The sequence below is a fragment of the Sprattus sprattus genome (assembly GCF_963457725.1).
Source record: "Sprattus sprattus genome assembly, chromosome: 7".
Lineage (NCBI taxonomy): Eukaryota > Metazoa > Chordata > Actinopteri > Clupeiformes > Clupeidae > Sprattus > Sprattus sprattus.
The window spans coordinates 25,885,054-25,900,053 of NC_137926.1; the positions used below are offsets into that span (position 1 = coordinate 25,885,054).

Consider the following 15,000-nt stretch of genomic DNA (forward strand, 5'->3'; position numbering starts at 1 on the left):
TGTGTGTGTGTGTGTGTGTGTGTGTGTGTTGTGTGTGTGTGTGTGTGTGTGTGTGTGTGTGTGTGTGTGTGTGTGTGTGTGTGTGTGTGTGTGTGTGTGTGTGTTAATGTGTGTGTGTGTGTGTGTAGCTCTATGATTTCATATTCAGTAATCCATATGAAAGACATCCTTATCTTCATTGCACAAAGCATATATTTCCATATTAGTCAGCATGGTACCTTAAGTGCACTGAGTAATGCTCTGTCTACTGAGATGCCTAAGACACAGATAAGGTTATGAGTGCAGCTCTGACAAAGCACGGAGTTCTGTGGCTGAAAAGCCTTCCTCTCTGCCCTCTTGCAGCACCCAGCAGCTGTGTGGTGACAGAGTGGGGTGAGTGGGAGCCCTGCAGCGCCACCTGCGGGATGGGCATGAAATCGCGTCAGCGCATGGTCAAGATGCCCCCCTCAGATGGCTCACTGTGCCACGTCCAGCTGGAGGAGGTGGACAAGTGCATGATGCCAGAGTGCCGTAAGTTCATGCCCCCACCCCCCACGCACACACACACATACCAAATCCCCTAACCTCTTAGATTGAAAATTAAGACCCTGTAATACAATGATTCACTTGATTCTTAAATATCCAAACAGCTCTTGACATAGTCATAACTAAGACATATAGTAGCAGTTGCGGTCCAGAAATATGACAGACAAAGCAAATGGCGATGTTGTGAGTGCTGCATGGATGACCCAGGTCTATCTGTATCCATTTGGTTGACGCAGTGGAGCAGAGTGGCAGCTCTGATAAAGTCATGGGAAAGCACTCACCATCAGTTGTGCCTGCCTTAAGTTCATTATGACCTTCCCTAAAACTGTCTGATCAATACAATGCATAAACAACCACTACTAATCTCCCACCATTACTGGCTTTATGAGCGAGCTCATTATGATTTAGAGCAAAGTCTGTAAAATAAGTAGTTGAAACAGAGGCCCTAATTAGATATGCAGTATTGATTTTCTTTTCGCACCTCAGACCTGTGTGTTGAATGCTGTTGCCATTGAGTTGATTGCTTGATTAAACCCTTTTCCGGACGTTCACAAACTGCATTGTTGTAAACTGTCTTATGTGCTGAACATAAGTGTTTGGACAAATCTGTGTACGGAATCACAGCGCCTCCATCTATGAAGTGTGCCGTGATCTCTGTGGTGTGTGTGTGGTTGGTGTCTGCAGACTCCATCCCCTGCATGCTGTCGCCCTGGTCGGACTGGAGCGCGTGCAGCTCCACGTGTGGCATGGGCATGCGCACCCGCCAGCGCATGTTCAAGTCGCCGGTGCAACCGGGAGAGTGTCCCGAAGAGCTGGAGGAGGTGGAGAAGTGTATGCTGCCTGAGTGCCGTGAGTAACTGGTGTAACACACCCACACACACACACACACACACCCCACACACACACACACACATTCACCTTTACACTGCCATGCACACATCCAAAGTCAAACCTGCACACTAACCTCCCCTGGGCTATTTCTGCCATTTATGTCAAAGGCTGCAAAATCAATGTCTTCAAGTCAGTAAAGGCACAATTCCCATATGTTTCTCTCCTCACACCTGTATCTTTTCTCCCTGTTGCCCAGCGTCCGACTGCATGCTCTCCGAGTGGTCCGAGTGGTCAGAGTGCAACAAGTCGTGCGGCAAGGGCCACACCATCCGCTCGCGCATGATCAAGCTGGAGGCCCAGTTCGGCGGCGCCCCCTGCCCTGAGACAGTCCAGCGGAAGAAGTGCAAGGTCCGCAAGTGCAAGAAGGGCCCCAGCAAGAAGCAGAAGCAGAAGCAGCAGCAGCAGCGCGCCGACGCCAGGGGCCAGGAGAGGCGGAGAGGCAGGCCCGGCAGACACCCCCTTGTGGAGGACCCGGCAGGAGGTCAGTGTTGCAGCGCACACCTACACACACACCCGCACACACCCACACACACTCACACACACACACACACACACACACACACACACACACACACACACACACACTCACACAAACACACACACACACACCATACACACACACACACACACACATACCCACAGTGGAGGCTTCTCCATTGAGGAGAGGGAGGAAGATCCTCCTTAACATTTTGAGAATAAAAAGTGTACTTTGCCCAGACTACTGTGATTAATTAAAACCCTTAAATAGGACTACTTTAATACCTTTGTATATGTAATGTTAGTTTCCCTGGGTAAAGATGACATTAGCACCCCCTATCGCTATCGAAAATTACTGCCGGAGGACCTTCCTCCCTCTACCCTCCATTGACTCCCATTCATTTCTCTGCCTGCGCTGGCGGCTCGTGGAATGCGTTGACTTCAATGGCAGAGAGGAGGACGATCCTCCTCTGAGAGGGTGTGACTAGTTTAGGGGTCTGGATAGCGCTAAAATCTATTAACGAATAGGCTGGAGTCACGTCTGCGCTATAAACCAATAAGCAGAGGCCCTGGATATGGTGGGTGGGGTTATCCCCTCAAATCTAGGCTACGAAAGATAATTTGCTCAGTCTAAGAGACACAGTTAAGCAAGAATATCTGATCATTTTAATAATGAGAACACATTAGCAAATTAGCAAATAAAGTAAACTATGGAAACCGAGGACATTGTTCATGTTTTATTACAGAAACCATTCCATGGGGTGAGTTACAATGACAAGTTGGCCATTAAAGCTACAGGTAGACCAATTCCAAAGATTGAAATCACCAAAAGCAACGGCAGAGTCAGTGTCGTGAGTGCTACATGGTTTGCTAGGTAGGCTACTCGTGGGTGACTGGTAGCATTACCAACAATCGGTTATATTGCTGGCCCTGTTTACTAATGAATGTCTCCAACGTGGTCTGTTCATGGATTTACTGATATAAAAAATATTGACAGGGCAACCAAGCGCCACGACAAATGTCAAGACCACGTTGGTGCTGCTATCCGCCTTTCATTGCTAGGCGGCACCATGCCTATAGAGCGGTTAGTGGATGAGGGTGTGCGGCTGCAAATTCAACAGCACAACGCTAAAGTGCGTGGCAATAGGGAGGTGGTAAAACGTCTGTTAGATGCAACGGCTTACCTAGGCATGCTAGAGTTGTCTTTCAGGGGGCATAACGAAGGGGAAAATTCTGACAACAAGGGCAATTACAGGGAACTTGCGGAGGTGATAGCGAAGTATGACCGTGTTCTGGCAGAACATCTGGAAAGCTCCACCGTCTTCTCACAGGCATGTCAAAAACAATCCAGAACGATCTAATTGCAGCCATTCACCATTCGATTGAAACAGAGCTAGAAAAGGAACTTAACAGGGCACACTTCTTTTCCTGGCAAATTGACGAGACCACAGACATTAGCTGTCATTCTCAGCTGTCTGTCATCTTGCGCTATGTTGATGACCACGGTACATTTCAGGAACGCCGTTTTTCTAGCCAATAATACTTGAGAAAAAGGATGTAAGTGAATGATTCAGAGCATGATGCATTTGAAATGGCATCAATTATGGTCTTGTGTCTTCATTCTTCTTAAAACAATTGTAGCTGAAAATAATCAGACATATTACAACCAATAGCTTCAGTCATTGAGTGGAAAAAATAGGCCCAATGATTGGCCCAGAATCTTTTATTTAGTTTTACAAATCAAGAGTAGTCCTGATTTGACTAATTGCCTTTGCATCCTTTCCTTCTGGCCTGGACTAGTCCATCAAAGACATGCTACCCACCAGCTTTCAAAGTACAATGCTGCCACTGGTGAATTTATCAATTTTATTCACAAAATTATCCCTCCCGGCTATTTTGTGCTGTAGTTCACCAAAACACCCTGAAACAACTTGAGTCTCAACAGTACCCACCAACAGTACAAATGGGCCAATGGCAACCAGCGCGCAGTCCTTCCTCCCTCACTTTAAAAACCACCAGCCGCCACTGACCCACACACACACCCAGCCAGACTAAAGCTGACCAAAGGGAGGCGGAGCAGGCTAATGCCCTCCTCAACAGCCCTAATCACTATTGTCCTTTTGCTCAATACATCGGAATGAATTACACATGAGGTGTCTGGCTGGAACGCTGCTGAAGTGCCCAGTCAGACATCAGCCGGTTTCTGCTTGCCCTCCAGATTCAATAGCTGCAAGGAGAGGCTATCTGTGCCAAACCTGTATGTCTCTGGGGTCTGGGCCTATGGTCATCCTTGATAGTTCAAGGCCAATGCGATATATAAATGTACCCCAACCACATCATAACAAAAGAAGTCAATTCATGCTGAAATTATGAGTGTAAGAGTAGAGTGCTGCCACACACAGGGAGGGCTTAGATTAGGAACGAGTGTAAGACAGATAGAGAAGGATGGAGGAAGAAAGAAAGACAGAGAAAAGAGAAAAAGAGAGAGTGCATTAAAGTGGCCTGTCAGCGTGATGAAGTGATGCGGCGCTCTCTTGCAGATGGCTGTCCTGTCGCGAGCTCACAGGTAGAGAGAGAGAGAGAGAGAGAAACACATTGTGCCGGGACTGCGTACCCCGAGCCTCTCCGTCTCAGAGAGAACACCCCGTCCGTAACCCCGAGTTAATGAGAGGGAGACAGTGATGAATGCACACACTGTTCCAGGGTCAGGAGAGGGCTCCTTGACGGGCGCAGCCGGCCGTCTCGGGGGCCATGGAGCATCTCACCCACGAGGCTGGAACTGCAGCGCTCCTCCATAGCAGCCCGGCCCACCCATGATTCCTCAGCATGTCACTAATGTGCTTACTGGTCAGCACCGGCCTTCCAGTGCTGAGAGGACACTCAGTAGCTCGGTTAAGGCCATCCCCTTCCCTCTCTCCCTATCTCCCTCTCGCCATCCCTCCCTCTCTCCCTTTCTCCATCCCTCCCTTTCTTCGCTCTCCCTCTCTCAATCCATCCCCCTCTCTCTCTCTCCCTCTCTTCCTTTCTCCCTTTCTCCATCCCTCTCTCTCTATCTCCCTCTCTCCATCCCTCCCTCTCTCTCCCTCTCTCCATCCCTCTCTCTTTCCCTCTCTCCGTCCCTCTCTCTCTCTCTCCCTCTCTCCATTCCCCCATCTCTCTCTCACTCTCTCTCTCCCTCTCTCCATCCCTCCCTTCGTCCCCTTGGATGGGCTCACAGATAAATCAAGCCTCACATCCTGTTTCAGCAAAGTCGCTCGCTCTCACTGCGGTCAGTCAGCCGTTCTCACCAGGAGCCATCCGGCCCCAAGCCACTGCCCCGCACATCTGTGGCGTCTAAGGGAAGAGGCTGTAGCGCTTAATCCTCCAGATGAACCAGTCATGGTCCACTGTGTACGGAACATCGCATGGCACAGAGAAGCCCATAATTTCATTAGTGCAAGTGTAACCTTAAAGCCCAGGATCTAGAAGTCATAGCTTGCCTTCTGGATTTACTAATTTAGGAAGAAAGAACTTTTTCTTAAAGAAAACACGACATGTTAACAGTGGCTCAACAGGTAGCATCCACATCTGGAAACAGAGCAGTACACACCATTATTTATCTTATTTTGGCACCATAGTGACATGTTTTTACATAGTGGCATCATCTCATTTAGGCACCATATTGACATTAAAGGTAAGGGAACTAAGAGGATGTTAGCTATTTCACCTCCTTAAATGTCCATCTCCTAAAAACTCTTCACCTCCGTTCTCCCCTGGTGCGACAGGTTGCAAAATGCGCTCCTGGTCCAGCTGGACGGAGTGCAGCAAGTCGTGTGGCGGGGGCATCCAGGAGCGCTTCATGAGCGCCAAGAAAAAGGCCAAGAGCGCCCAGACCAACGCCTGCAAGGACCGCAAGGAGCTCCGCGCCTGCAACGTGCAGACTTGCTATAGCTAAATGTGACGGTGCTGTTTGCTTGGTTGGTAGATAGGGGGTGCTATTTGTTGTTTTTCTTGTTTTTTGAAAATACTGACAGCCGGAGGGTTTTCATTGAGCTGTCGAAGATCAGATTTTATTTGTAAAAGTGGTAAACCTAGGTGGACTGCAGTGACTTAAGACAGCAGGATCTTAAGACACAGGACAGAAGAGTTATGCTCCTCTGAAGAGGTCTTTATTAGATTTTTCCTGTTTGTTTATTTGTTTGTTTGTTTGTTTATTGTTAGAGGATCACTGCAATGTAAGCTGACTAGACTGGCACCAGTTATTAGTCTCAGTAAATTAGATGCCTTCCTCATTAGATAAAGATATCACGTGTATACATTTTACTATATAACCGATGCTATAACTGATAAGCCACGTCAAATCAATGGGCAGATCCTTGACAGGTGTTTTTTTAAAAAGCATTTCAAAACAATGATTCGCCTGTACTTGGTTCAGTCCCTGACAACTTGGATAGCTTGCGTCACTGTTAAAAGTTGGGCTGTTTCTTTCTGGAGGACCTCACCCCTTCTAGACACAACTCACATGGTAGGTGTGAGGTGTCCATTTATTTTTTTTTTAAGCAAAAAGCTTGAAGACAAGAGCAAATGCCAGCGGCTGCTCTCTGTCAAGGGCAGACACCCAGGATTTGCAATTCAATTGAGTTTACCTCCAGTGTTTTTCTCTCTCACAGGGTGTGTGTGTGTGTGTGTGTGTGTGTGTGTGTGTGTGTGTGTGTGTGTGTGTGTGTGTGTGTGTGCATTCGTGCCTGTGCACGCATGTGTGTGTGTGTTAAAAAAGTCCAAAAATGCCTGTTTTGAGTGTTATCAAGTTGGGTCACCCAGGATCAATACATGATTGATCTGAATCCAAGCTCCTGAATCCAAGTCGTGTTGAGAACAATTGATTTTTTTTCTCCCCTTCATTGTTTAAAAGGTAGTTCTGTCACATATACAGTACGGATCTTTTGCTGACTAGTGTCAGTTTATTATAATGAAGTATCATTGAATTAACCTTAAGATAAGATATATAGAAAATACTATGGCCTGTGTCTGGTTCAAATTTACATTCCTGAACAGAAAGCACAGGTGAGTAATCATTCCAGGTTTTTTTATGAACCTCTGTATCCTTTTCTAGGTCAGAATCTGTTGTTACTTTTTATTCCATGCAAGTATAGAGGCTAAACAGTTGTTTACTAAGGTTAGGGGTTCATGTGTCACATTAGAGATTTCGTTACTTTCTGTATAAATTTTGATACATGTCACTCAACGCTCTTGCCAAAGTCATGTAGATGTTTTATTTCTTTATCTTTCCTCTCATCTCTCTCTCTCTCCCCCTCTCTCTCTCTCTCTCTCTCTCTCATTCTCATCATGCTGTTTCTCTGAGTCTGTCTCTCTCCTCTCAACAGTAAGTTACCATTTTGGAATAAATCACCTTTACAATAAAAGTAAACGTGCCAAATATGCTTTGTCTGATTTTTCATATCAATATAATTCCACTTGGGGGTGCTATTTGACTATCACTATGAGACCAAACTGACAAGTACTGTAGCAGTAACAGCCCACGTTACAGAAGTACTTTACCACTAGAGGGAGGTCATACCTTAGATTTATTTCTAATGAACATATTGTGACACAGTATCGTATGTATTTGAGTTTGAGTCCTCTTCGTTTTGTCAAGACACTTAGACAGACACTCACTGTAGGTATAAGGTTATAAGCATAGTTTCACTTGCATGTTACAGTTGTTGCCAAATATACGTTTCTGGCCAAGCAATCACTAGGCTTCTATCTTCTGGTTTTCTCTCAATTAGAAGCTGTCATTGTTCTAAAGTGTTGTGCCCTTTTCATATGGAAATAATGCGGCAGAAATCGATTTTCTCTAATGCACTGTTCACTCAACTAACACAATAAGAGCTTTAATTAGAAAAATCATCAATCCTGGGTTTGGTGTGACTGCTGTCTTAATGGAAGCAGTTGCATGTTTACCTGATATTTAGTTGATGGGGCTTAGCCCCTTTGATTTCCCAGTGGCTGGTCTTTATGTTCAGCTGTGAATTTATTTTGCAACATTGATTAGGAGCAGATTTGCCATATTTTCTAATGTATTCTTGGAACACATCTGGCTTTCAAATGAGAACCTTCATTCAATATCTGCATAAATATATTCATAAAAATGGATAAATGAATTACTGAATGGATGCGGGCTCATATATTCTCTTCTTTTATGATGAACATCTTCTGTAAATCGGAACGTCTAACCTTTGCAACCATCATGTGCACTGGTAACCTTTCCACAAATGCAGCAAGCCAAGTCAACACAATAGAAAGAGAGCACCTCTGGTGTCCCTGAACAACAAAGAAAATTGACCTAATTAAGAAGTAAACATTCCGGCATTATTCACCGGCATAGTAGCCATAGCAACCACTGCAAGCCTACACAAAGTTTAATCATGAAAGATCCACTCGAAATAGAGCTTTCCGCTGACACTGACTTGAAATATCGACGGTGATGGCTCAGAGGGGGTTGGAGCAGAGTGGATGGAGCGGGAGTGAGATGAATTGTGCAGCACAGCTCTCAGTAGCACAGGCTCATCACTGTATCTCTTCACTTAAGCGAAATGACAGTTGTTGACAAGAATGCCCTCCCTGGAGAGTCCAGTCCCTGTGCTGTATCAGCCAGGCGTGGGAGCTTCACCGGTCAGGCCATGCCTGGCTCTCCTCTGCCCTACTCTGCTGTGGGTGTGCTTGCCAAGGCCTTTGCCAGGCACAGAAAGATCCGCTGTGAATGTGCCAAGCACGGCATGTTGTTGAGCAATCAATGTCAAGAGTGACTTGAGCAGTCCTCCACTTGCTGGAGGCATAGCCTTGCGTTCCTCTCACTCTATCTCTCGTTTCCTCCTCTCTGCCCATCCTCCCACCCCTCCTCCTCCTCCTTCCTTCCTGTCTTTCTTCCTGTCTTTCTTTCTTTCTCTCGCAATCTATCCCTTGCCTCCTCCCTCCCCGTCCTCCTCCTCATCTCCGGGACCTGACCGTGACCTCGTGTTTGAACAGACGCACGCTCTGTTTCAAAGTCAGCGCCCCCGTGCATACATCTCCATGCATGCTAAGTAGAGTTCTCACCTCCTGATCCTCATAGGCAGCGCGGAGCCTTGAGCTTTTAATGGCTGCATCGTTAGCTGTGCGCTTTACAGGCCTCTGCAGCCCAGAGTTTTTTTTATGGGATTCAGGTCTTGAAATTGGGCTGGCCATGACAGGGTCCTGATCTGGTGATACTCCATCCACACCTTTACTGGCCTGGCTGTGTGGCATGTTGTACTTTGCCTGGCTGAGGTTTGTAAAAGACCATAAGGATTGAACCAAAGCCGACTGGAGGGTCTCCTAGTTCGTCTTCTCTGATGAGTCCAATTTTCAGCTTTGCCCAACACATGGTCGTCTGATGGTTAGACGGAGACCTGGAGAGGCCTACAAGCCACAGAGTCTTGCACCTACTGTGAAATTGGACTCATCAGAGAAGACGAACTAGGAGACCCTCCAGTCGGCTTTGGTTCAATCCTTATGGTCTTTTACAAACCTCAGCCAGGCAAAGTACAACGTTGTCCCGGAAGAAAAACTTGCTTCCTTTTGCTCTGACAATGTTCCCCAACTCTGAGAAGTGTTTTTTCCAGCAGGGCAATGCTCCATGCCACACAGCCAGGCCAGTAAAGGTGTGGATGGATTATCACCAGATCAGGACCCTGTCATGGCCAGCCCAATTTCAAGACCTGAATCCCATAAAAAAAACTCTGAAATGTGATCAAGAGGAAGATGGATGGTCACAAGCCATGAAAAGAAGCCGAGCTGCTTGAATTCTTGCGCAGGGAGTAGCATAAAGTCACCCAACGGCAATGTGAAAGACTGGTGGAGAGCATGCCAAGACACATGAAAGTTGTGATTTTAAATCAAAGTTATTCCACCAAATATTGATTTCTGAACTCTTCCTAAGTTAAAGCATTAGTATTGTGTAGTTTAAAAATGAATATGAGCTTGTTTTCTTTGCATTATTCGAGATCTGAAGACACTGCATCTTTTTTGCTATTTTGACCAATTGTCATTTTTCTGCAAATAAATGATCTAAATGACAATATTTTTATTTGAAATTTGGTAGGAATGTTGCCAGTAGGTTATAGAATAAAACAAAAATGTACATTTTACTTTAACACATACCAATAAATAGTAAAACCAGAGAAACTGATCATTTTGAAGTGGTCTCTTAATTTTTTCCGCGGCTGTATATACGCACATGCTCTCTATGTCAAATGACATAGGCACTCAAAAGCATAAACAAACCATTATAGTATATCAATATCCAAAAGATCAACTTACTCTTGTTGCTGGGACAACCAGGTATAAAATACTGTATGTTCTTGAACTTGGTCTTTGATTTTATGCACTGCATGAAATCAAAAAGACTGTATAGTCTAAGAAACTGTTTACTCACTGTGTTGCACCTTTCCCAGGGTGTTCTTTCATGGTCTGAATCTATAAGCATGGTGTCGTAAAATTCTCAAGTGCGAGACAATGTCGTCCCTTAAGAGAGGAACTTATACAAGAGTAATAATTGTGCACCACACTGCTGGAATCCTGGGAAGATTTTAATCAAGAACCTTGGTCCCCATGACAAATAATAATCCCCCCCCCCCCCACACACACTGCCACATGCATACCTCCAATTCATCAGCCATTGAACCTGTGATGCAGGGATGGGACCCCACCTCCTTCACAGCCCAGCTTTAATCTCCTCCAGGGTGATCAATGGCTTCTACACTGCACACAAATGATCTCATACAACAGACATGAGGCGAGGAAAGGCAAGGCCAGCCCTAATGAACTGCGCTCTGCGGAGAGAAGTCATTCTAGACCCCTACCGAGCCGAGATTGAACACAGCCTCCACCCCCCTCCGCTCCAGTGCACAGGCCTATGGTCGTGCTGAATGTTGCGGAGGGTAGGTGATCTTTTATAATTTGGTAAGCCAGATGGACCAGTCAATAGAGTGGCCAGACATGGCTGTAGACACTGCAACAGTCTGTTAGCGGTTCCATAGGAGAAATGTGTCTGTCATCGTCTAGAGCTGAAAGGTCACTGGACGAAAATACATCTCATGATGGCACGTGTTAACTGAACGTCTTGAGTATTAGCATTTCAAAAAGAGTTAAGGAAGACAAAGTTTATAGAAGAAAACTATATATGCAGTATGTGATGCCCTTTCAAAAAATCACGCATAGCTACTCAATTCACCAAACCACTCAAGATGAAGCTATTTTTTTGCACTTTCCTCACCACTTAATTTTATGAAAGGAGGGAGGATTGTGTGTTAGAATATCCCAAAAGTAAAACATCTCATGACTCTATGCTCCTAGTATAGGAGAGCAGTTATACCAGGTCTGAAATAGACAAAGATAGATAGACAGACAGTGAGAAGGGCATACGTGCCTTGAACAAATTATCCCCTTTCGTTCAGACAACAATCTTATTATATTCATTTATTCTTATGCATGCACAGCAATCTTCAGTAATGGGCCTCGCTGATGCCCTAGTTACTTCAAAGTTAGCTCCATACAGCTTGTATTATTGTGTAGGAATATGATTTTAATGGGCTCAATGCACCTGGAGCTCTGCTGTTCTCATAATGTTTAACATAGAGTCATCTGTAGTCAAGGTTTTATTAGTTTTAAAAAAGCCAACCCATATTTGCATGGTTGTCTGCATATATAGACTTGGACATTTTGATTCTGAAGATGGATTAAAGGAAACATAATGTGATTAGATGCGGTGCAGTGTGTGTTGTATAATCTTGTAGGGCACTGGTAGAAACATTGAGATGTAAGCACCTTTGACACAAACGACAAGCTGCAGACTTTACACTGAGTTGTTAGATGAGTGTGACAGGGAATGATAGCTGGCAGAGAGATGATCAGAGAAAGAGCCTAACTATCACATCGGTTCTTGGTTTAGCAACCCACATTGTTGTGGCGCCACATGATCGTGAAGACCGGGGTATATCCACACAGTGCTGGAGTCTTACGTATGCCTCAGGCAAGCTGTCTTCTTTTAGCGTGGACTTTGTGCATGTGCAAACATGGGTATGTGAGACTATGTATTTGTGCACAGGCCTCCCCCTGGCTTGTGTTGAGTGTTGAACTGACACCATATTAGAGCACTGGGCAGGGTATTCCCCTCTATAAAAGTTTTATCTGTGAACAGTCCAGCGGAAGTAAAGGAAAGACAGCCTACTCTCTTTCACCACTCTGTGTCTGGATGTCACTGTCGTCAGCTCATAAATGTCTAATGGACCGCTTCTGTACCATTGGCTTTCTCCCTTGACTACAGTGGATGCCTGGCTTCAGTGGTGGTCCCTAGGCTGTGGGAAAAGGAGACAGGCGGGTATATTTTGCTTAAAAGGATAGCCATGAACACATGGATTAAAGTTTTCCGTCGCTATGACGGATTTCCGTCAACTCGGCTCGCATAAGGCCAAAAATGAGACACTGATATGATTTGCACATTTCAGCGTCGGAAACACACGAGAGCAAAGGGCAAAACTACCCCTAAGAAATATAATTTTGCCCCTAAAATTACTAGGAGAGTAATACTTATATAATGAACGTGTCAAAAACATTGTAGCCTATATGACCCGGTCAGTTGCCATTTAGTGTTTTGATTTTCGCCTTGACTGTTGCGTGAAGAAACAAACGTTCTAACAAAACACATTTGGAGCGCTTCCTAATCAGACCTGTGACTGCGAGAGTGAGGAGAGATGAGGACCAGCGCAGTCTCTGTCACCATCTCAGGTCTAAAAGATAAAATTCACACACCCAGCGACTGTCAAAAATGAAAGCTAGATTGGCTTGTGGTGGAGGATGACGACGACGTTGATAAAAAGACCCGGTTTTGTTTTCAAGGCATGTCGGAATTGTGGACAACGAGTTGCCCAAATCGTTGTCAAACCAGCACAGGTAAATTCTTCTACTGGCTCCATCAAGGGGAGCGAAAACGTTCAGAAATACATGGTACTTCGTCACCAAGCGCCAAACAACACGCATCACCTACGGTGAATGATAACTAGTAATAATACTTTTAGAAATGATTTAGTTCGGTTAAGCTAGTTTAATGTTAGTTAGTTAACGTTAGCTATCTCTGATAGTACGTTGGCTACAAAGGCTTGCTTGCAAACTAGCTAACTAGTCTAATCTGTATTTCCTGTAGGCCTACTATGGTAGGTACATGAATAAAGGTAACACAAAAATCCATAAATATAATGTGTTATTATTATTAAAAAACAAAGAAACAAAAATGATTGTTAATAGTTGTTTAAAACATTTTTTTACCTTTTAAAAAGATTGTATTAGTTGTTGTTACTATAACAACTAATAACCACAAAGAAAGAAGAACACTATTGTCTAATTTACGTTGTCTGTTTGGTTTTTGTTCAAAAAATCTAAGAAAACACTTTGAATCTGTAGACTAATGCCTAATAGTCTTATTATTGCCATTTGATGACAATTGTTCATATTCATATACTGTAAGCCTAAATAAGTGTTTATTATTTTGAACAAAGGTTAAATGTTATTTCACAAGTTTCTAAAAGTGCCCCCAATTTTTTTGTTAAATGCCCCTGGATTTCAGTAAATCATTTTGTCATTTATAGCCCATTAACAAGAATGGTGAAGTCTTGCAAAAAATATTGGTTTTATGCCCTAGCTTTGAACTAGTAAGTGATAATAGACCACGTGAAGTTCAAATATCGAGGCGGTATGCAGCCACGACCCAAAATGAGGGCCGATTTTTTTTTTTCAGTCAGATGATTTTTTTTTGCTTTAATCCCTGTGAACATTGTCTGAGCAAAACATTGCATTTGTGATCAGCTCAAGCTCGTGTTTATTGTTGACGACACATCCCACTAGAGACCACCGATATAAAGGTAAAACAGGCTGAGAGTAAACACAACAATAAAACCAACAATGGCCACAGAATTCCCTCTACTTGCTCCTCTTTTTTGGAAGCACTGCTCTCTCTCTCTCTCTCTCTCTCTCTCTCTCTCTCTGTCTTCTCCTCTCCTAACAGTACTGCTGGGATATAACACCTTCAGCACAAGGGCTTAGACTTGGCTCACTGTCACAGCCCTTTAGACAGACGGACATATCCCGAGATCTCTTAGATACACCAAGGAGAGAAATAAGCTGGTGCAGAGACGGAAACTTTGATATCATGCAAGATGAAGTACTTTGGGTGAGGGCAATATGAGACAAGGGATATTGCGATTGTAAATAAATTGGATTTGGTTTCCTCCCAGCCGTGAGGTGTTTAAAACATCATAATCAACATTGCTTTCCGCAGAGGACTTCTGAATAGGTAGTTGTGGAGAAAAAAATAATTTGCTCATCTGACTCATTGTTGAATCTTTTATGAGCTGGAGCATGTGCAGGTCATGATATAATTGTAATACAGATGGTGTAAGTGGGACATGATGTGAGTTTTACGCTTCTGTCTCTCTCTCTGTCTCTCTCTCTCCCTCTCTCTCTCTCCCTTTCTCTCTCTCCCTCTCTCTCTCTCCCTCTCTCTTTCTCCTTCCAGAGGAATCTGAAGTCTCTATATACGTAGCCCCCTAAATAAAGGTCTATGTGAGGCCAGCGAATAACGGAGCGTGTTGCCATGGAAATGAAAACTAAAGGCAGCATTTGTTTAGAAAAAAAAGTGAATCACACATCCCCTAATTTACTTTTTATGAATGCGTACACTCCCTTGATTGTTATTAGCCCAACAAATGTAATAAGCAATAGTGGGTCTTGTCATCTTTTCTTATTTTGTAAACTGCTGATCATTTGCGTGGACTATTTGAGGGTAACATTCTTTGGAATTCACACTCACACACAAATGTAGAATATTGAGACTTGTGACATTTGCTTGGAAAGCAAAACAGAAATAAATGATGCTGTTGCACACTGTGGGATTTAAAATGATCACTGTCGGATTGACGCTGTGCTAAAACCTCCTGTTCTACCCGCATTGCACACAGCTCAACATGACAGCATGTGACTGCACAGGCTGCAGTCACTATAGAAACAGAAAGTAACAATAGGGCCTTGACCTCTCCTGGGAAACAGCGACGTTAA

The 15,000-nt window shown here is 44.3% G+C and overlaps 1 protein-coding gene across 1 annotated transcript in view; it reads left to right on the plus strand.

Annotated features, from left to right (window-relative positions):
• spon1b (spondin 1b) overlaps nt 1-7,172 on the plus strand; it is a 58,766-nt gene extending 51,594 nt beyond the window's left edge. The window contains exons 13-16 of the mRNA XM_080841646.1: nt 343-510; nt 1,210-1,374; nt 1,613-1,897; nt 5,658-7,172. Coding sequence (XP_080697772.1) covers nt 343-510; nt 1,210-1,374; nt 1,613-1,897; nt 5,658-5,827 — 788 coding nt within the window. The 3' untranslated portion in view covers nt 5,828-7,172. The remainder of the gene's footprint in view (nt 1-342; nt 511-1,209; nt 1,375-1,612; nt 1,898-5,657) is intronic.
• Nucleotides 7,173-15,000: the final 7,828 nt, after the last annotated feature.